The sequence below is a fragment of the Hylobates moloch genome, unplaced genomic scaffold, assembly GCF_009828535.3.
Source record: "Hylobates moloch isolate HMO894 unplaced genomic scaffold, HMol_V3 SCAFFOLD_1, whole genome shotgun sequence".
NCBI classification, from domain to species: Eukaryota; Metazoa; Chordata; class Mammalia; order Primates; family Hylobatidae; genus Hylobates; species Hylobates moloch.
This window is the reverse complement of record NW_026652276.1, coordinates 215,963,421-215,985,786: the sequence shown is the minus strand read 5'-3', so window position 1 is coordinate 215,985,786 and position 22,366 is coordinate 215,963,421. Positions and strand designations below refer to the sequence as shown.

The window sequence follows — 22,366 nt, the reverse complement described above, 5'->3', positions numbered from 1 at the left end:
CTCGTTCTTGACCTTATGGGGAAAGCATCTAGTCTTTTCACCATTAAGTAGATATTAGCTGTGGGATTTCCATAGATGCCTTTCATTGAGGACAGTCCTTTCTCTTCCTAATTTGGTGTTTTTGTCATGAAAGGGTGTAGGATTTCTTAAAAATGCCTTTTCTGTGTTTATTGAAATGATCTTGTTTCTTTTTAATTCTACTGATATGTTCTATCTCAGTAATTGATTTTTGGGTACAGGGAGCAAACAACATATCTGGATAGATTCCACTTTTTCATGATATATATTCTTTTTATTTTTTGCTGGATTTAGTTTGCTAGTATTTTGCTGATGAATTTTACATCTATATTCATAATATATATTAGCCTGTAGTTTTCTTGTGATGTCTTTGTGTGGTTTTGTTATCAGAGTAATACTGGCCTCATAGGGATGAATGGGGAAGCATTCCTTCCTCTTCTATTATTGGAAGAGTTTTTGAAGAATTACAAATTGTTTGGTAGAATGTTCTAAACATTAAATGTTTGGTAGAATTCAGCAAATGAAGCTATTTGGGTTTAAGCTACTCTCTATAGTAGTTTTTCTATTATTAATTAAATCTCTTGTTATATGTCTATTTAGATGTTCTATTTCCTCTTGAGTCAGTTTCAGTACTTTGTGTCTTGCCAGTCCTGTGTCCATTTCATCTTAGTTATTTAATTCCTTTTTAGTCTGTATTTGGTTCTCATCTAATTTGATAATAACATCCTCTTAGTTTTCTAGCACAGGATTCTCAGGACAGTTACATATATCATCACAAGTTGGTAATACTCAAGCCTTTAAAGTGTTTGCAACTACAGCAGACAGTTTGTTCTGCATTTAAATCACATGCCACAAAATTTCACATAACTTCTTCTTTTCAGGGGTATCCAAATTTAAGTATTCCTCCAAAAGATTTCATAGCACTTCCAAAGTTGTGCTGAGGAGCCACTTTATTTTGTCTTATGTGGCAGATATAAAAGATGACTATTTTCCATAAGGCAGAATAGGTGGCTTTGTTAAGTAATTGCCAGGATAAGCCATTTCCATATGCAGATTCAAGTAGTTGTTCAAGTTAGTCCACTGTTACATGAACAAAAGAATATTTAGGAGTATAAGGCCCTGCACTCAGCTAGTTGTCCTCCAAATTTCCACTGCTAGTTTTTCTATACATTGCTAGTTGTCCTCCAAATTTTCATTCTAACTTTCTTCCTTACTTACCAAAACCTGAATTTATCAGGGCAGCAATGTACCTCCATTAAAAAAACCGTAAGTTTTCAGGCTTGCCTGTGGCCAGGAGTAGCCATGCAATATAATTCTAGTCAATGAGAGGTAAAAAGATGACTTCTGGTGGAATTTCTGGGAAAGCTTTTTTAAAAAAAATAAAAGAAGATAGAATCAACTGGTATAAGCATGTTGCTCTTTGTTTTTCCTTCTCTTCATTGTATTTTCATGTGCTTAACAGGGTCTTTTGCAAAACAAGAGCTTTTAATTCTGAAGTCCAATTTATCAATTTTTTATTAATCATGTTTTTGGTGTCAATTCTAAGAACTCTTTGCCTAGCTCTAGATCATAAAGATTTTCTTCTATTTTAAAAAAGATTTATAATTGCATGTTTTACATTTAAATCTATGATTCATTTTGAATGCATTTTTGTACAAGGTGTTAGACTTAGGTTGAAGTTTTCCCTTATCTCTTTCATTTCTTCCTATGGATATCCAATTTCTCCAGCAATATTTGTTGAAAATGCAAACTTTGCTCCATTAAATTGCTTTTTCACTTTTGTCAAAAACTACTTGGGAATATTTGTGTGGTTCTACTTCTGAGTTCTCTATTCTCTTCTACTGATCTAATACCACATAGCTTTGACTACTGTAGCTATATAAAGCTTGAGGTAAGAGGCTACTTTATCTCATTTTATGCTTCATTTTCAAAATTGCTTTTTTTAAAAGTTATTTTAGTTCTTTAGCCTTTCCATATAAATTTTAGAATAATTTTGTCTACATCTACAAAAAGAAATCCTGATAGGAATTTCTTTAAACCTGTGTGTCAACTGGGAAGAGCTGACATCTTACCACGTTGAGCTTAGTCCTAATCATGAACATGGTATATTTCTTGATTTATTTGGATCTTCTTTTATTTATTTCATCAACATTGGGTAGTTTTAAGAATGCAAGTCTTGCACGTTTTGTTAGATTTACACCTAAGTAGTTTTTTAAAAGTAATTATAACAGTAATGTTCTATACTGTAGTATGGGTTTAGATTACACAAATGTATGCATTTGTTAAATTTGTTAAAATTCACTGATACAATTAGATTTGTGAATTTCATCTTTTGTAAAATGTACCTCAAAACTAAAAAGGAATTCTAGGTAACAATATACATGCTAAAGTATTTAGAGATGAAATGTAAGGATATCTGCAACTTACTTTTAAATGAATAAAAAACTAAAAGGACTTGATGGATAAAGACAGGGATGGATAGATGGCTACATATGTGATAAAGCAATATAGTAAATTATTATAAGAATCCAGTTGATGGCCATATGGGTTCCTGTATAATCCTTTCAATTTCTCTGCATATTTGAAAACATTCTTAATAAAATATTGGGAAGTAAGAAGTTAATACAGAGCAAGAGGTTAAATAAAGAACAAAATAAATCTAAATAAATCAGATTTATAAAAAAAATTAACTAATAAATTATTAGAATACAGCACAAAAGTGAACTAGTAAATAATTTCAAGCACTGATTCTTTGAAAAAATTAACAAGATAAAGCCTACCAACATACTCAGGGGAGAAAAATAAGAATGCAAAAACACAATGTAAAATATTAGGACAAAGGGAAAAAGTCTCCTATCTTTAAAGGAAATTATAGCAATTATAGGAGAATGCTTTGCTTAAATTTATGAAATGAATTTTAAAATTCTGCATGAAAAGCATTTTTCTAGGAAAATAAATAACCAAAACTGTCCCTGGAATAGAATATATAGGAAACTTAGACCTAACAAAGAAGAAACTGAGAAGTTTTATAATAACAATATTCTCTGTCTAAAACAGTAACAAAATATGCACAGTTTTAGAAGATTTCTCTCGAAATTAGAGAGAACATTAATTAAAACATTATTGAAACTGTTCTAAAGCAAAGAATTCTAAATAACATTTATAACAAAACCTGGAAAATGTACACAAGCTAGAAAATTTTAAAAAATCTCTTATTTATGAATATTAAAGCAAAAATCCTGCATAAAATGAGAAAACAGGATTCAGCAACCCACTAAAAATTATTCACAATGACTAACTGCACTTTATTTCAATACTATACAACTGGTTCAATATTAAAGAAACTAATATCACTCACCAAAATAATAGGTCAAATGAGAATATCATAATCCCTCTACCCCATAGATGTTAAAAAGGCATTTAATAAAGTTTAGTACTAATTTCTGATAAAGTTTTCTTAATAATATAAGAATAAATTGGTAAATCCTTAGCAGAATCAAAAAAATTTATTTTAAACCAGAAGCCAATAATTTGCTTAATGAGAAAACAGTAATACTAGTCCCGTTAAAATGAAGAATAACATAAAGGCAACATTATTAAATATTTTTTGACAGTACCAGTAAATGCATTTAGTACAAAAAGAAATATAAGGTATAAAAACTGGAAATTAGGAGATATAATTACATTAATACAGGATAATATAACTGTATAATTGGAACATATATAATAATTTAAATATTAGAAACAAAGTATGACAATTTTCAAAATTAATACACACAAAATAACTTTCCTGTATGTAAACAAGTTAGAAAATATAAAATAATAAATATTCTATTTGAAATTGCTATTCTCACAACAAAAAATATTTAGTTTTAGCAACAAAATAAAATACCTAACAATAAACTTAGAAACGGTGCAGAAAAAAAAAATTTAAACTATAATAAGGGAGATAAAAGAAAACTAGGATAAATGGTAAGACAAATCTTATTATTGGACAGGAAGGTGCAATTTTAAAAGTATGTTACTCTTCCTTAAGTTAATCTATAAATTTAACGTGATCACAATAAAGTTACCAGTTTATTTATTTTAGGGCAACTAGGAAAGCTTATTTTAGATTCCATATAGAGACATAATAAGGCAAAAGTAGCCAGAAAAATCTTTAAAACAGTAAGCAACTAAGTTTACCACATAACAGAATTATAGTTTAAAAGCTACAGTAATAGAGTTTCATGCTAGCATATCGAAAGACAGATTAATGGAACAGAATTCAAAATTGGACCTAAAAGTTTAGTATATCATAAACGTGGCATTGTAAGTGGGTAGAAAAAAATAATTCATTTAATAAGTTTTGTTGGAACAACTCACCAGGCATTTAATAATAGGACTGGACTGGAAGTTTACTTCTTATATCAAAATGGATTCCTGATGGATCAAAAATTTAATCACAAAAAATACACTTGGACACTACTAAGAAATAAGTATGAAAATTTCAAAACCCCAGAAATCATTTAAAAATGATAGACAAAGTAACTACATAAAAATTACAAATTTATGCATGACAAAGACAAAAAGGCAAATGAAAAACTGAGAAAAATAGCATGCAACGTATAAGACACAGAAATCAAATCTCTTGCATAGACAGCACTTACGGATCAAGAAGAAAAAAGTCCAATCAATAGCAAAATGGGCAAATGATTTTATCAGGTAGCTTATATAAAGTCAGTAGATAAAATATTCAATCTCATCCATAAAGAATACATGAACAAAAAACACATATCAAGTAAACAATATCAGATTGTCAAAAACCAGAATGAGTGATTAACAGTATTGATGAGAGTATGGGAAAATAGGTACTCTCATTGTGCAGCACTCAGATGGCCTAGGCTGTCCAAACCCTGTACATCCAAAGAAAGATTTGGACCTTGTCCAACTCCTGGGAGATAACCTCTAAGACCCTGAAATATTCTGCCTGTTCAGAGTTTCTTTGTCTGCTTGGGGCCTTGGGCTACGTCAGATAGTTTATGCTAATAATGTTAGTTGTGGTGGGGGGCTCTGGGCCACATTATATTAATTTTGGTTGGAGAAGCTGGGGACTGAATAACTAAGGCCAGCTACATGGACATTCCATGCAGACATAACTGGTCCCTAATAGAAACTCCGGACACCAAGGCTGGATGAGTTTCCCTGATTAGCAGTACTTCATGAGTGTTATCTCACATCATGACTGGAAAAAGTAAGTGCTGTCTATAAAACTCCACTGGGAGAGGACAACTGGAAGCCCACACCTAGTCTCTCCTGGACTCTGCCCTAAATTAATTCTGCTGATTTTAGTCTGTATCATTTCACTGTAACAAGCCACAACCATTAATGTAATGGTTTTCCTGAATTTCTTGAGTCCTTTTAATGAATCATTGAACCTTGGGGTGGTCTTGAGGACTCCTATCACGGATGACATTAGAAGTGGGATTCACTAGAATTACCCTGACTCACTGAAATGTGGCAAAAGAATGGTTTGGGAAAAGGAAGGATAAGAGGGTGGGAGTTTACAAACCTTTGATTCTGTATGGCCACTGGGCCACCCATTGTGTGAAGCAGCAGCTGTGTTGCAACCAGTTACTAGAAGTAAAAGTCATCACTGGAATTTAGAAATGATAAATCTAACTCCCAAAGAGTTGGCTCACTGGATGCATAAGGAAATGCAAAATGACAAGAAACAAGCTAAATATACAATCTCTCAGTTATTATGTGTAATAGCTAAAATGACAGTAAAGTGTTGAGGCAAATCCTGACACTGGGCCAAACTTGAATTTCAGTTGGTCCAAGCTACAGACACTAGCTTCAGGGTTTCCCACAAAGGGACAAATAACATGCTGAAAAAACTGACAGCTAAAATAACATGAGTCATGAAAGAATAGGGAAAGACAAAAGGAAGAATCAAGGGACTCATCCCAGCAGGTTGGACACTGATGGGATCAAAGGTCTTAATGAAGCACTATTGGAGATTTCATAGACCAATGGGGCCTCCTGGCATATCCCGACTTTGAAGAGCTTTAAACAAATCTGTTCTATTTACCTTAGTCTGGAGGAATTAACAAGGCTGAAAGGCAAAAAGGACAATGAAAAATGTTACCTCAAATCATCTGTGGCAATTGTCTCACAAACTAATATGGACAAACACTGATGAAAAGGGTCAGAGTCCTTTAGTATGATCCTTGTTTGGGGACATGGGCTATATGCACGTGTGGTTAAAATGGACAGGGGGTGGAGAATAAGCTTTTCTGGGACTCTTTGACATGGCAGACCAATGCACTGAGGTTCCAAAAATCTGTTGGTGAAATCCTAATGTGGACTACCATTGGGTTGGGAGGACTTAGCCATGAAATGGTTGATGAAATTAAGGTGAAAGTTGAGATTAAAACTGAAATATTTAAATGGACTTCATGTGAACTGGATGTATCTCCTTTACCTGAATGTATTGGGATGGATTTTATATCTGATTGGGGACCTACCTAATATTGTAAAACCGAAGGCATGTAAACTTGCCCTTTATCCAGTATACCTGCTAAATGGGAACCTATAGAATTGTCCAAGCCTAAAGATTTTAGTTGGAAATAGTATAGAATACCTGGTGCACAAAAATAGATTACACCTTTAATCAATGACGTGTTAGAAACTGGGCTGCTGGTACCGACACATTTTCTCCACAGTAGCCCTGTATGGACCAGAGATTGGGGCTTATGGAAAAACCTTGTGAGCACCATCCAGCAGTGACTGCTGGAATTTGGACCAGAAAATTTTCGGATGCAGCTGTAAGATATACAGCATTTGAAAACCAATTACTAACTGGCTATTGGGCATTAGTTGAAAATGCCCCTGTGACTGAATGTATTAGTCAGGGTTCTTCAGAAAAAATAGAACCAGTAGTGAGTGTGTGTGTGTGTGTGTGTGTGTATTATATCAGTGAATATACACATATGCGTATATACATTGTCACAGAATTATGGAGACTGAGGTCTCACAATCTGCTGTGTGCAAGCTGTTGAACTAGGAAAGCTGGTGATGTAATTCAGTCCAAGTCCAAAAGCCTGAGAACTAGAAGCTCTGATGTCTGGGGCAGATGATGAATATCCCAGTTCAAGAAGAGAGATCTCACCCTTCCTCCATCCTTTTGTTATATTCAGGCAGGCCCTCAATAGATTGGATGATGCCCCACCTCCTTACATTGGTGATGGTGGATCTTCTTTACTGAATCTACCAATTCAAATGCTAATCTATTCCAGAAACACCCTCAGAGGCACATCCAGAAATAATGTTTTACCAGCTATCTGGGCATCCTGTGGCCCAGTCAAGCTGACACATAAAATTAACCATTATACTGAAGGACATATAACCGTGAAAGCTGAAATGCCCACAATGCCTTAAGTGATGTGAAAGAAACACTCTAATAAGGCAGTGCCCAGAAGGGCTCCATAATAAATGGAAACGGTTTATACAGGACAGTGTTACTGGGACAGTGCAAGGAGGTACTCATTCTGTTCATGTACAGGAGGTCTCTTTTCCACTGGAGCCTACTTTGAAATCAGCTGAGGAGCCACCAAATCCTATGGCCACCTGGGCAGTGCCCTATGAACAGCTCTCTATTGAAAGAGAGCTAGTAGGTTGACTGATGGCAGTTCCAAGGTGGATAGTCCGTACTACATCAGATGATGGAAAAGTTCTGATTGAAGAAGGTAAGAACAATCTGCTCAGGCTGAACTATATGCTGTCCTTGCAGTGATGAAAAAACTGAATAAGCATAAAAGTTCCATTTAAAAATAATCAAAGTTTGGGTGTGCCAATGGCTGGCCATATGGTCAAATAGATGGGTAATGAAAAACTAGTGTATTAGATGCCCCATGTGGGGCACCATCCTATGGAAATCACCATGGAATTTAGGGGCACGTTAAAGTAGCACATGTGAATGCCCACCAGAAGAACACTTCCAGGATCAGATGATGACTGGACCCAGTAAGTGGAAAACTTGGTGTGTTTACTTGAGGTGGGCATGTGGGTCCATGAAATAAATGGAAATGGGAGAGGTGTAGGAATGTAGGCATGGGCTGATTGTTGGCATATTTCTCTTGCTCCCTCTGAGGCACAAAATATAAATAAATACTTCAAGAGAGACAGAGACCGCAGGTGGCTATGGGCAGATTTCCTGGGGAGAAGGTGGCACATACAACTGACAAGTAACTACATCAGAATGCTGTGGTAGCCCCCAGAGACTATAAAAGGGTCCTGACAGGACTAGACATTTACTCTGGACTAGGCTTTGCACCCCCAGAGGTAGATGGATACAAAATGCTTAAAATACTATAAAAGGACTGAAACAGAAGATACTGTGGCAATTGGGACCATCAAGTTATATTTCTTTAGACCAAGAAACACACTTTACAGCCCATAGTGTCTAATGATGGGCAAAAAGATACCACATCAAAATGGACTAGTGGTTTACTAGAGAATTGGAAAAGGTAATTGAAACATTTTTTTTTTCTAAAATGGGGGGTGATAAAGGCAAGAAGGGCTGACATATATACCTTCATGTGTATGCACATTCAACATGAGGGGGACAAGAGTGGGTCCCCACTTGACAAATTCTTTTACTTTTATGGTGGATCTGGAGAAGGGATGGAGGAGGACACTGGTACAAACTACAAAGTGATTTCTCCAGTCACCTCAACTTTTCTTTTTTTTCCAGCCTGGGGCAGTGGTTGGAGACTGCAGGTGCTAGAAACAGGAATCATTCTTAAGCAAGAAACTTACCTTTCAACCTTTATGTCAGAATTGCTAAGGGCCTAACGGGGTGGACTGTGTCTTCACCCCACCTGGCAAAATTCAGATTGATAGTGAATGCAGCTGTATTTCCTGGTGGTCAAGATAGCCCACTAGTTCTGTACCTATATATCCTTACTCTAAATAAAAGGGAATGAGCTGAAAGGAAGCATGAGCTAGACTGGTATTACTGCTGGCAATCTAGACCAGGACAGTGGCTAAGCCTAACAACTCTCCCAAAAGTGAAAATGTTTGGGTAAAAAATTATGACAAGTGAAAAATAGGAGAAATAGCCAAGGCACAGGAATAAATAAATGAAATAGGTAATGAGGAAAATCTAGTATTGCACTGGTGTTTTGAGAGAGGCTCAGAGCAAGAGACTGTAGTCTCTTAGCTTAATTATACTAGATGCCCAAAAAGGTGAAGTCAGTTTTCTAAGACTAACCTTACTCTTAGAAGCTGAAAAGGTTGAATGGAAGCCTGCAAACTTGAGTGGCATTGCTCTGGGAGACATTCTAGTCAAATGATATAATGATGAACTGGACCAATTAATTGGTAATGACAGAGGTAATGGGCCATTATCTTTTGATTCTTATTTTTCAGGTTACATCTACTACAATACTGCAGATACAGTATAACACTGGCTTTGTTGGTATGATTCCTCTCCCTTAGGTAAGTAAGTCATATGATGATGATCAAATGTATTGGAAAATTGAATCACAGCCTCCTTGGCATGTAGTATCAATGAAAAATGGGCTAAGAACTGGATCTACTTATTATGAGTTAATTTCTATGCTGAGTATTTATGCACAAGTTTGTTAAAATGTATAAATAGCAGAATATTAAAATAGGAGATAATTATACTAGTTACAAACCAGGCTCTTTGTTAAAGAGAACCTAGGCCAAGGGACAGTGGGTAGCCTGTATGTAAATGATTAACTCAGCAGGCCTTGTTTGTCCAAACCCTGCACATTGTAAAGGTTTGGACCTTGCTAAACTCTTGGGAGATAGCCTCTGATGCCTTGGAATACCTTGCCTCATAAGAGTATCTTTGTTTACCTGGGACCTTGGGCTATGTCAGATAGTAGTTTATGCTAACAATTGATTTATTGTGGTGGTGGTGGTGGTAGAGGCCTTGGACACACAGTATCAATTTTGACCCCTGGAAAGGCCAGAGACTAAGTAACTAAGGTCAGCCATGTGGGCACTGAATGTAAATATAACCAACCTGCAATAGAAACCAGTGACATCAAAGCTAGATGAGCTTCCCTGATTTGCAGCACTTCATATTATCTCACATTATGGCTGGGAGAATTAAGTGCTGTTTCTAAGACTCCACAGGGAGAGAACAACTGGAAGCTTGTGCTTGGTCTCATCTGGACTCTGCCGCATAGCAAGGGTCCCCAACCCTGAGGCCATGGAACAGTACTGGTCTATCACCTGTTAGGAACCAGGCCACACAGCAGCAGGTGAGCAGTGGGCGAAGGAGCATTACCACCTGAGCTTTGCCTCCTGTCAGATCAGCAGCAACATTAGATTCTCATAAGAGCACAAGCCCTATTGTGAACTGTGCATGCAAGGGATCTAGGTTGTGTGTGATCCTCATGAGAATCTAACTAATGCCTGATGCTCTGAGGTGGAACAGTTTCATCCCAAAACCATCCCCCCACATCTGTAGAAAAATGTTCTTCCCCGAAACTGGTCCCTGGTGCCAAAAAGTTTGGGGACCACTGCTATACGCCATTTACCTTTGCTGATTTTAATCTGTGTCCTTTCAGGGACATAATAAACCATAACCATGAGTATAATGGCTTCTCTGAGTTCTGCGAGTCCTTGTAGCAAATCGTTGAATATGAGTTGTCTTGAGGACCCCTGACCATACTCATAAACTATTTGCTTTTATGACTATAAATTGATGCAATTCTTTTTGGAGGAAAATTTGACAGTATCCTTATACCAGAAATTATAGGAATGTCCCCCCAAAATATGTATGTGTATATGCATTAGGCCACACATAAAAGGATATTTATGCAGTTCTGTTTGTCAGAGCCAATGACTGGAAACCCCTTAAATTCATTAATAAGGTACCAGTTAAAGAAATTCTGATTCATCCATTTAATGAAATCTGATGTACCAGTTTATAAAAAAGGAGACTAATATATATAAACTGATATGGAAAGTCTTTCAAGATAGATGACTGTGTAAGACAGAGTTAATTTATAGCTGGACTGGAAAAGCTCTATTTTTACCTCTTGGGAATTCTGGCTGTCCAGCTCTGACTCTTGGCCAAGATAAGAAGAGTAAGATTAATGATGTGCTGTTTACTGTCTGAAACTCCCCCTGAGAACCCCGCATGGCCAGTTTGTTTACTGATGGTTTTCGTTTGGCAGAATCAGGAAGACAGCCTGGCTTGATGTCATGACTACAGGGTCTAAAAACCCAGATGGGAACTTTTGTCTTGAGGTTTTCTGAAGCTAAGATGCATCATATAGATCTTGGTGTTTCAATCTGAAGACAGGCAGTCTATGTGTGAATAAGGCCCCTGGAAAGCTTGCACCTGGGCCCCAATGCTTGCCACAGTATCTTTCTCTTGCTGCACCATATCCTATGCCTTTAAATAAAAGCCACACAGAAGAAATGCTCTGTGAAGTCTTATAAGTCCTTTCAAATATCCAAATTTGTAAAACCTTTGCAATAGTCAAGTGACAAAAGCAAGGTCTAGAGCAATATGTAAGACTGTGGGAAGTAAACTTTCTGAAATGCTAGCAAGCAAAGTGGAAAATGCCATCAAGGACACATATAGGAGAAGATTTTGATTCTTCCTACACAAGGATGTATTGTATTGGGTGTTCCAGTTGGCTTGAGGACCAGCAGAGCTTGCAAAAATGTCAGGGGCACAGACTGAAAATAAAAGAACAGTGCCATAGCCTAAAATAAAGCTTTTATCCAGCATGACTATACCTTGCACAGATAGTGTGACCAGTAGCTGTGTGACATCATGACTCTGGGGATCTTGGGAAACATATGCTGAGAGAGGCTGCACCTTCACCAGGGTGGAGGCTGGATTCAGAGCCCAAAGCCTATTTATTATGTAAGATATCTGAAAGGAGGTACCACAAACTCTAGCCACTCTTACAACAATATTTTGGTTAGAAACTATATTTAGAATTTCAATAGAAGAGGCCAGAAACACAGCTGCCCTCATCTGAAAGAACCTCAGCAGTAACAGTGGGGGATTACCAAGCAACCAAGGAAAATAGAAACTCTCCCCACTCTGAGCTGCTGATGGTGACTCCTGTGACTGAGGGCAAAATGACCGCTGAAAGTGAGGGCTAGGAAATTTCAGGAAAAGAAAGGTGTGGCAAGGATGTGACAGAAGGGTTTTCTAGTTAGGTGAGGTGGAACCAAGTTGAGTGGAATGAGCACACGTGGCTGGAAGTGACACTGAGAAGCAGTGGCCCGACGGGGTCTTGCTTTCCTCTTCCTTTTGGGTCTCTTCCACTCTCATTGTCTTGTCACTGCTACCAGAGAGAAATGAGGCAGAAGTTCACAGTAGGAGCAGTAGGGATTTTCCTTTATTGCTCCTTATCCATTCCCTCTGCCACAGATATGTCATGAGGAGGCTGGGAAACAGAACCAAAGTACAAAAAGAAAGGCTTGGGGGAAGGTTCAAATTCAGTAGCATGGCAGTGTTTTCTCTGCTGGACTTTTTTATTTCCTGACCTGGTGCTGTAGCAAAAATGAGGTTGGAGGGGGTGGTAGCAGAGGAGAGGTGGGGACGATGGTAGAAGGACTGAAAAGAGAAAAAGGGAGAGAGATATCCTATACTACAGAAGATAAATATATACCCAGCTTTGAAAAGATCTGTGTAAATAAGTGATTCTGTTTAGTACTATTAAGCATGAATTCTTTAATATATTTTTAATCCTATAACTTTGGAATTCTTGAGAAAAATTAACTTTGTCCTCTATGAACAAAAATCAGTGTTCTTTCTCTCTCTCCACCCATCCTTTCTCCCTATATCTATCTATCTATATGCCAGATGATATATGAAGAAAATTTAGTTTTTAAGAACTCCTAGTAGACACTGCAATAAGTGTAGTTATAAAAAGTATGTATGTGTAATTTTTTTTTATTCACCAATGAGTGTCCATAAGATCTCTACCTGGCGATAACATATGTTTACGTGCCTCAATCAACGAAAGGTGGAAAGTCATGGCAGTGAAAAGATAATGAACAACGGGATGTTTCTGTCATGCCTGTGCACGGATTGGAGAGATGAGCCTATAAGCTTTACTTGGAAAAGCAAAAAATGAATTTGGGAATGGACACATACAGAAACATTAAAATCTATATATACTAAAATATATACTCTTCAGTTTCATAAACCTCCATTAAAGGAAAAAGCAGAAAGTGGGAAAAAGACAAAGGAGCAGAAAAAGAAAATGAAAGAGGAAAAGAAATGGAAAAAAGGAAAAAGGCAGAAAGTGGTAAAAGAAGATAAAGATACACTAAGAAGAAGACAGACCCACAAGGAGGAAATAAGGAGAAAGAGACAGGGAGCTACAAAGAGCAGGACTACAGCTCACAGCCATTCCGGCACAGCCTCCATCTGTGACTTCACTCTGTGTATGAGTTTGTGCCTGGGACACTGTCATGCCCTTTGGAATTGTTTAGAATTGCTAAAGCTTCAGGAGCCAAGCAAATGCTGTAAGTGCCTCCATTTAAGCCCATGTGGCTACTGAACACTTGAAATGTGGCTGATCTCAATTCAAATGTCTGTAAAGATAAATGCACACCAGATTCTGAAGACTCTGTACAAAAAGAATGTGAAATATTTTGGATATATTTGGGTTAAATAAAATACATTTTTAAAGTTAATTTCATTTTCTTCTTTTTGCCTTTTTAAATGTGGCTACAAGCAAATTTAAAATTACATATGTGGCTCACGTTACATTTCTGTTGGAATGTACTGTTTTCTAACATTGCGAGTCTCCTCATTAAAATCGAGGTTGGCAAAGTAAGTTTGCTAATGTCTGAATCCCCCAAACTGCTAAAAACATACCAATATGCTGGACTTTTTCATCGATGACTTCACAATGGTATGGCCACCGTGTTGGGCTCAGTGGACCAGAAGAAGAGACACCATATAAATCCCGTGGTTCACGAAGACGTGGCACCCATCTCCCTAGCTGATATTCTAATAGTATCTGTGTAGTCCGAGGGAAGAAGGGATCACCAAAAGAGTCAGCTGAAAAAAAGATTCAAACACAATCATGAGTGAGAAGAAGAAAAATACCAACTCCTGTAATTTTTATATACTTCCTTTTTTCCTTTCAACACTATTCAATGTGTGGGTATCATTATGTTTTATAATTCATGGCACTTTTTATAAAAGTACTAATGAAATTTTGTGATGATTGATCTTCACAATAGCCAAAAAATAGTTGACCTTTATACTATTAATTTATTCTAAAAGATCACTAGTTTAAAAACATGTTTCTCGTAGCTTTTCTAGCAAATCATTTACTTTGACTCTTCTTAAATGTAGTCACACTATTTGTCTAACGAGTTAAATACAGTGACGAACTAGAATTCCTCACCACTTCCTGGAACTGTATTCTCAAGGTTTACTAGTGAACTCAGTCACAACTTTTTCTCAGTTCTCCTTCTAGAGCTACTGTGTTATACAATGCCAGGAACGCAATTCACATAGACTAGTATGGGGCCACGCCAAGCAGGCCGTGCAGTGATCTGGTGTTTTGGTGTGATACTGTATGGCATCAGTTTGACGTTGATGATCACCCCTCCTTAAGCGCACTTCTCTTATGATACATTTCCTAGGTTTCCCCCTCCATTCCACATATTTGGTTTTCCATTTGTCTCCCTGACTCCTCTTGCTCTTTCACCTCTGAAATGTGGCTTTTTGCCGAGATTTAGTTCTTGGTTATTTTTGTACAACAGCTGATACAGCAACTGGACTCTAGAGCTCAGATAACTGGATTCCTTCCCTTTTATCACTTTGTTTTTGTATGACTTTGTTTGGGCAAGGCAGCCTCTTTGAACATAAATCTTACTACACGTCAATAACTAATAATATCACCTGCCCTAGCTACTTATCAGGATTGTTCTATAGACTCATTCATCCAACAGATACTTATGCATCTACTATGTGCTAAAAACTATAAACAGACAATTGCCATACAGGGTGAAAAAAACCATGTCCCTGCCACCATGAGCTTACACTGTAGTAGGGCATATATAAATAGGAAAACAAGATAATTTCAGTGATGATAAATGCTATAAAAATGAAACACAGGAATATAAATGAAGATTAGAAACGGGAAAGTGGGAGTGAGAATGCTATTTTAGATAGGGTGGTCAGGCAAGATTTCTCTGAAGAGGTAACATGTGAGCTGACACCTAAATAATGAACTCAGCCCCGGGGTAAAGACTGTTCTGGCTGGACACACTCTAACAAAGCTGAAAGGCAAGCCTCAAAGTAATGAAACTGATCCACAAGCAAAACAACTGCTAATCAGGACAAAGTCTAACATTCTTTAACTGAATACAACAAAATCCAGCAACCACATGTAAAATTCGCAAGTTTGTCATTCACCCAAAAGTTAATGAACAAGAGCTCCAGTCCTGCTGTGGCAACATAAGTCTTATACAGGCCTTCTCTCTCACTAATCCCAACTAAACTCTAGATAAAATACAAAAACATAACTATCCGAAGAATTTGAAAAGTAAACAAGAGCAGACTGTAGAGTTAATACTTAGAGAAGCACCCCCACAGGAAGGTGAGTCCAGCCCCTTGTTTGCTCTGGCCTGCTGAATGGCAGGCCCCATGCACAGAGCAGTGTCGTGGTGGAAATGGCTAAATCTCAGATAGAAACTGAGTCCTTTTTTTTTCCGTTTACTAAAGTTTGGAGTTATTTTTATTATAAATGTTTGATTCCAAAATGCTTGAGAGTAGCCTTTTTTTCTCTTGAGCAGAATAATTTAGTCACACCACCCTAACAATAATAACATCCTATTTAGTCATTACCTACTATGTGCCAGACCCAGTGCTTGGAAGAGATACAAACATTGATAAGACAGCCTCTGAGCTCAAGGCATTCTCAGTACACAGAGAAAGAAGGAAGGGTTAGGTGATAAGATATGGCAAGGGCAACCACGCAGGCATATACAGGATGTCATGGGAGAACGTGGTGGGGTGGTCAGTAGTGTAGAGGCTGAGAAATTCTGGCCTAGACTAAGAAATGACAATATGTAGAAATATGGAGAAAATTCCTTCTCCAAATCAGAAACCCAGTCTTTCTTAACAGAAGAACCAGGAAAAGGGGTCCCTACAGTGTGGAGGGAATCTGAAGGGAAGAAAGGAACCAGAGAAAGGTATCTCCTAATCCTGTGTATGAGCGCACAAAAGTCTCATCCTAATCCCTGAGCTATGCAAGCAGACACACTCTCAGAGACTATGAAAACTTAACTGAAACTTTAACCAACCCCCCACCCACACACAAATATCTCAGCTCAACCCCTGAATTACACATGTGCAAGATAGTTCCAAACCAGTACAAGGAAAACTTAAGAGAACTAAACAGGGCTTTGAACCATCTATACAAGTCTCAAAACCCCTGAACTACACTGGCATGGGAAAGAACGAAATAAGCATAGCAAAGGCTTGGAGAACAGAACTGAGATCTGAATTATCCACAGAAGGGGCACCAGAACTTATTGCTTCAACCTAACTGGATTGATTGCCTGCTAGAAGAAATACATTGACCCAGAATCTACAGAACATAGCATGGATAATGGAAAACCAGGGATAGGACCAGTTCTCAGGGCAAAAGGCAATCAACAAATGTTAACATCAAGATAACCCAGATGTTAAAACTATCAGACAAGAACTTTAAAGGAGTCATTACAATTATGTTCCATGAGGTAAGAGAAAAGCACACTTGTACTGAATTAAAACGTCAGAATTCTTGGCGAAGAAATAACACATTGCTGGGAATGCAAAAGGATATAGCCACTTTAGAAAACAGATTCAGTTTCTCATACAGTATATATTTAGCATATAACCCAACAATACTATTCCTAGGTATTTATCCATGAGAAACAAAAACACGTTCACACAAGGACTTGTACAAAAATATTCACAGGAGCTTTATTCATTACAGCCCCAAACTGAAAACAATTTAAATGGGCATGAATGGATGGCTAAATGGAGAGATTGTGGTCTATTCACATAATGGAATAACCCTCAACAATAAAAAGGAAGTACTGATATATGCAACAACATGGATAAATCTCAAGAGTATTATGCTAAATGAAAGAAGACAGAAAACACAAAATGTATGATTCTGTTTTGTGAAATTCTAGAAAAGCCAAATATAGGGGAGGGAATGCAAATCACTGGTTGCCTGGAGCCAGGGGTGAAGCCTGGAAGGAGAGGATCTACTGCAGAGACACAGGAACATTTAGGGGTGATTAAATGTTTTACATCTTGCTTTTGGTAATGTTCTAAACAAAGGAAGCAACATAAAGGGATTACTATAAACGGGCAATTCATACCAACTAAGAATATGAGTAGATAATAAGGCTACAGAAGTAATTCTCAATTTTTCTAGCAATCCCAGAAATGCTAGTTAAACGAGTGAGTTATCTCCTGTTTCCTAATAGCTTGGCAAAATTTAAAAAACAGAAAAGGGTAGCAGGGAAATGTCCACAAAACAGTACTATAAAATTTCTATGCCTATGGGTATAGATAGGTGTATATGCAAAGAAGTTCTAGAATGATACACACCAAACTAAGAATGGTGGTTATTTCAAACAGGAAGATTTATTTTAGGATGGTGGTAAAAGACAAAAGAAAAAAAAGGTAAAGGCCTTAACTCCAATTTCAGAGTATTTGTGACACATATGTAAATATTTAGTAAAGATATTTTAGCATTTGAAAGTACAATTCTAAGTATAAATCTTTAAAAATTAAGTATACATCAAGATGTTCACACACATGTTCAGTTGCAAATGAATGACTTTATTAAGGAGACTCTTTAGACAATGTACTTCGTTTAAATGAAGATGTACTTCTAACATAATCTGTCCATTATAACTTGAGTCATACAGTCAATACATTTAAAGAAATGACAAGGTAAATCCTTATGTTAAATATAAGATAATCACCACTTTCATTTTATTATTTTCTAATATAAAATAGGTTTACCTAAAACAAACCTGAAAAGTTTGAACTCTGCAAGTGGATACATTTCTCTTTCACAATCTACTAGAATAATCATTCCCTATATTATTCAATCTGACTTTTTAGTTTCCTCATCTTCTTTTTTATCCACTCAAAGTTTTATGCTAAACAAAAACTACATGAATAGGTTCAAACCTGTTAAAAGTGCACGCCGATGAAGATCTTCACTTACAAATTTCATGAACATATCCTCATCCTAAAATAAGAATTTAAAAATATTTCTCTTTTAAAAACCAACAGTTTTCAAATCCAGAATTTTTTTACATCTATTTTAGTACTTGGGATTGAGTATATGTCTTTAACCTTTAATAAACGAGAAAATTAAAGGATTATTATCGGCTACTGGTCTCAATGCACCCAACACTTCAAATATCCTGAAACCTTAAAGTTTCCATCTTTCATTCCTCCTCTTCCACTGGGTATGGTCATAATAATGACTTTATGGAAGGAATAAAGTTTAAAGATTCTTGATAAACCTGGGAAAACAATTTAAATTAAGAATAAAATTGGCCGGCCGTGGCGGCTCATGCCTGTAATCCCAGCAATTTGGGAGGTCAAGGCGGGTGGATCACCTGAGGTCAGAAGTTTGAGACCAGCCTGGCTAACATGGTGAAACCCCGTTTCTACTAAAAATACAAAAAAATTAGCCAGCCATGGTGGCACACGCCTGTAATCCCAGCTACTTGGGTAGCTGAGGCAGGAGAATCGTTTGAACCCAGGAGGCAGAGGTTGCAGTGAGCCAAGATCGCGCCATTGCACTCCAGCTTGAGCAACAAGAGTGAAACTGGCTCAAGAAAAAAAAAAAATTAAATGAACAAAAAGAAAGACACATAAAGCCATAAATCCTTTTACGTAGCTAAAGTAAGCTTTAAGAGCTTATTTCGGGACATTAGTTTACATACATAATTTATACTTTAATAAAATTTGAAGGAAATCTCTCAGAATATGTAGTAGAAACAGACTAAAGAATTTTAAATACTACATTTCCCCCCCTTTTTCTTCTTCCATGTCTCTTCCTTTATGACATCAGAGCCACAATAAACTGTTATGGTGATACACAATAAGGTTAGAACACGGTGGTTCTACTATGATTCATACTACGATGTAACACAATCTAATCAGCACATAGAAGAAAATAAGTGGACATCAATTCTAAAACTAAAACCCTACAATAATTTCATATATAAATTTTAATAAAACCTAGAAGAATCTTAGCTAAAATATTTTCTCAAAAAAAAAATACAAATATAGTTTCTCTTTCTAGACAGGGCATAGTGTTCCCAGTGATAGCTTAGCTTTTTCACCAAATTATTTCCCAACTTCAATGACAATAATTTAAACATCCAATTGATTTTTATATCCAATTGATTTTATAATAATTTAATTGGGGATTTATATAATACAAATTTTATCTCCAAGTAAAATAAAGTTGAGAAAAACATACCGATTCATCTTCATCACTGATTGTTCTGTCTGAATAGTCTTCCTTTTCTGAATCTTCTGACATCTCTTCCAGTGTTTGACTTAAGATTTCTTGTAATATACGGGGAGGCTGTAAAACAATTTCTAAGGAAATTATTTGACAGCTTTTCTTTTCAAGCTGTAGGTGTTTACAACATTGAATGAGTACTCAAAAATATATTCAATTGTATTTAACAGTCACAACAGTCTTCTCTAAAAACTAATTAGAATACAACTAATAAAACCTTCAATTTCAAAGATTTAAAGGAATTTTCCATGACTATAAGCGACAACAACCACAATAAGACAAATCAAGTAAATCATTTAATTAAAAGGAATTTCCAGAGTATACAGCCAAATCATTCACATCTTATATTTACAATTAAATACTACACAGCAAGTTCAGAATGATCCTGAAGCATTAAAAGATAATGAATTTAAAAAATTATAGTCACTTAGTGAAATGTAGCAATATAATTTTAAGTTTTCTCCTTGATTTTCACTTGACCAAAAGTTCAAGTGACAAGACTTTACATTTTGCTATTATTCTGTAGATACTGTCTGTTCTAATATTCATTTATATTATCCTTATTCTTAGAAATCTAAATAGCTACCAGAAGGTTGTATTGGTAATGACCATTACCATTCTATGCAAGTATCTTCCCATGTGGTTAATATTAAGACCAGGGAATAATAGAAATTTCTTGTCAAGTTCCCATCGTTCTTGAGAGACCAAAGGACTCGACAATTACAAATCTACTGGTTTACGCCCCTCTCTACAGAAAGCGTGTTTTGGAGCGTGGACTACATATAAGTTAAGTCCAAGCTCTATGGCAAATCACTGCCAATGCCACGGAGCCGACTGTCTCATAGATGACACCTTGAGTCCTAAGAAACTGAAGTTTTTGCCTGAGCATCACAACTCCACATTTGGAAAACCCGACTGGCCTAAATTCCATTCCTTACAGGTGCACACGGGGCGCACGAAGTGCTGACCTGCTGCGGATACAGCTCTGGCCTCAGGAGACCGCCCTTATCCACCGGTGCTCCGCGGGTGTCTTCCACCACTGCGGAGGAGGGGCAGATGCGGGCGCGTCCACGCTCAGCCGCGTCCCGACAGTACCAAGGCGTTTTTGGCGGGAAGCACGATGAGGCCACAACTCCGGGCGGCTGAGTTCCTTCCCGCACTCACTCCTGGACCCCGTGGTGTGGGGAGGCGCTCATTTTCCGGGGCGCGCTCGCTTCCCGCAGGGGGCTCCCCGCCTTACTTCTGCGTACCTCACCGTCCTGTCGGGGCCGGCACCTCGCTCCCACCCGAATCCTCTGGCCAGGCCAGTCGTCGCTTCCGTGCGGGGAGAATATCTCGGGATCTCGCGGAGAACGCCGGGTCCAGCCCCTAGAAGTAACGCCACTGCTGGAGATCCGCAGCCCCAGCCACACTCCCAACTCTCGTCACCAGGCAACGGGTCCACCCTCGCGATACTTCGGACAGCCCTCGGAGACCACCTAGCAACCAGCTCGGAGGAAAGGGGCCTGCGTAGGTTTTGGCTCCAGGAAGAGGGATCCCAGAGGATGCCGGGAACTCGGGGTGGGCAACAGGGCGGTCAGAGAGGATCTCAGAGAGGATCTCAGAGAGGATCTCAGAGAGGCTTTGGGGGCTGTCGGGAGAATTTAGGAGTGGGGAAGGCCGGGCAGCTATTTATTCCTAGTGGTCTGCACTTCGGCTGTTGCCTTAGAGGAGGCAGTAGAGCATGCTGGTTAGGACTGTGCTTTGGAGCCCACCTGACTTTTAACAGTGTGACATTGGACAAATTAATTACCTGGACTTAATGGGCACAATACTTGTAACTACTACTTGGAGATGTTAGAATATTAAAAAGTACGTTGGTCTTGATTTTTATACAGACTGAATTCCATTTTACACAATTGTGCGATTAATTCTCTTTATTTGATTCTGGAAAATGAGGCTTTTCTCCTTAAATACTAAATGGAGAGTCATAGGTGAACTAGGGTGAATTCTCAAAATTATCAGCTCAGAGATTCTTTATAGCAATCGTCAGCTAGCATATTTAACACTGTTTTCCTGATGACTGCAAATCACTATATGTAGTCTCATTTAATTAACAGACGTTATTCATGAACATCCCATATTGATTTTTCCCCTCATCTTTAACTCTACTGGGTAATGTAATCTATTTGGAAAAGTTTTCCAAGTACAGCTGAAAAAAAGTCTAGATTTTGGTGATATAAGAATGTAAATAAACACTTTTCACAAAGCATTATATGCCATGAGATTCGTGATATTGTAGAAATGGAGGTAATAAATGGTGGCAAGTTTGAAAGTAGAATAAAGGGCAAAGCACTATGGCTTAAGCATGGAAATGGGTTAATATAATCTCTGTATTTTGTAGGTTTCTGAAAATATGTGTTTTTGAGGTCAGCAGTTTACAAGTCTGAATCTTCCAGATTAGACCTTGGCCTGAGAATATTAATAGAGTATATCTTAGATCAACCTCTTGAAAAGTAGCTCTTATAGTTGAACCTTGTTTTATGCCATACATAAATCACTAAAGGTGACATGCACAGAGAAATCTTTATATATGTAATCTGTTTTTCTGTTGGGTTTTAGTCATGGCTGCAAGCCATAGGATGTCAGCTGCACAAGGTAAAACTGAGAAATGGTCTAACCAGGTTATACAAGAAATTAATGGCAGGGCTGAGAGACTTAAGTCTCATGATTTTTAGTCCAAATAGTTCTATTATCACATATCAAGTAACCCATGGGAAGAAAAATGATCTTAGTGCATA

The 22,366-nt window shown here is 37.4% G+C and overlaps 2 protein-coding genes across 16 annotated transcripts in view; one reads left to right on the top strand and one right to left on the bottom strand.

The window, feature by feature from the left end:
- The window catches only part of CYREN (cell cycle regulator of NHEJ), a 171,882-nt gene extending 162,414 nt beyond the window's left edge, over window positions 1-9,468 (top strand). Inside the window, exon 4 of the mRNA XM_058427010.1 lies at window positions 9,433-9,468. The gene's annotated coding sequence lies outside the window, so the exon portion shown is untranslated. The remainder of the gene's footprint in view (window positions 1-9,432) is intronic.
- AGBL3 (AGBL carboxypeptidase 3) overlaps window positions 1-21,128 on the bottom strand; it is a 146,430-nt gene extending 125,302 nt beyond the window's left edge. For 10 of the 15 annotated variants that reach the window (XR_009209458.1, XR_009209463.1, XR_009209468.1 and 7 more), the window contains exons 1-4: window positions 20,837-21,128; window positions 19,542-19,649; window positions 18,233-18,293; window positions 13,895-14,080 (exon numbers count right to left, since the gene is read on the bottom strand). Coding sequence is in view for 10 of the 15 variants with exons in the window: in XM_058426918.1 (XP_058282901.1) it covers window positions 13,895-14,080; window positions 18,233-18,293; window positions 19,542-19,604 (310 nt within the window). In the remaining 5 variants the exon portion in view is untranslated. Of the gene's footprint in view, window positions 1-11,978; window positions 12,623-13,894; window positions 14,081-18,232; window positions 18,294-19,537; window positions 19,650-20,554 lie in introns of those variants that run through there. The other 5 variants (XM_032761812.2, XM_032761822.2, XM_058426916.1 and 2 more) reach the window with 5 other exon arrangements.
- Window positions 21,129-22,366: the final 1,238 nt, after the last annotated feature.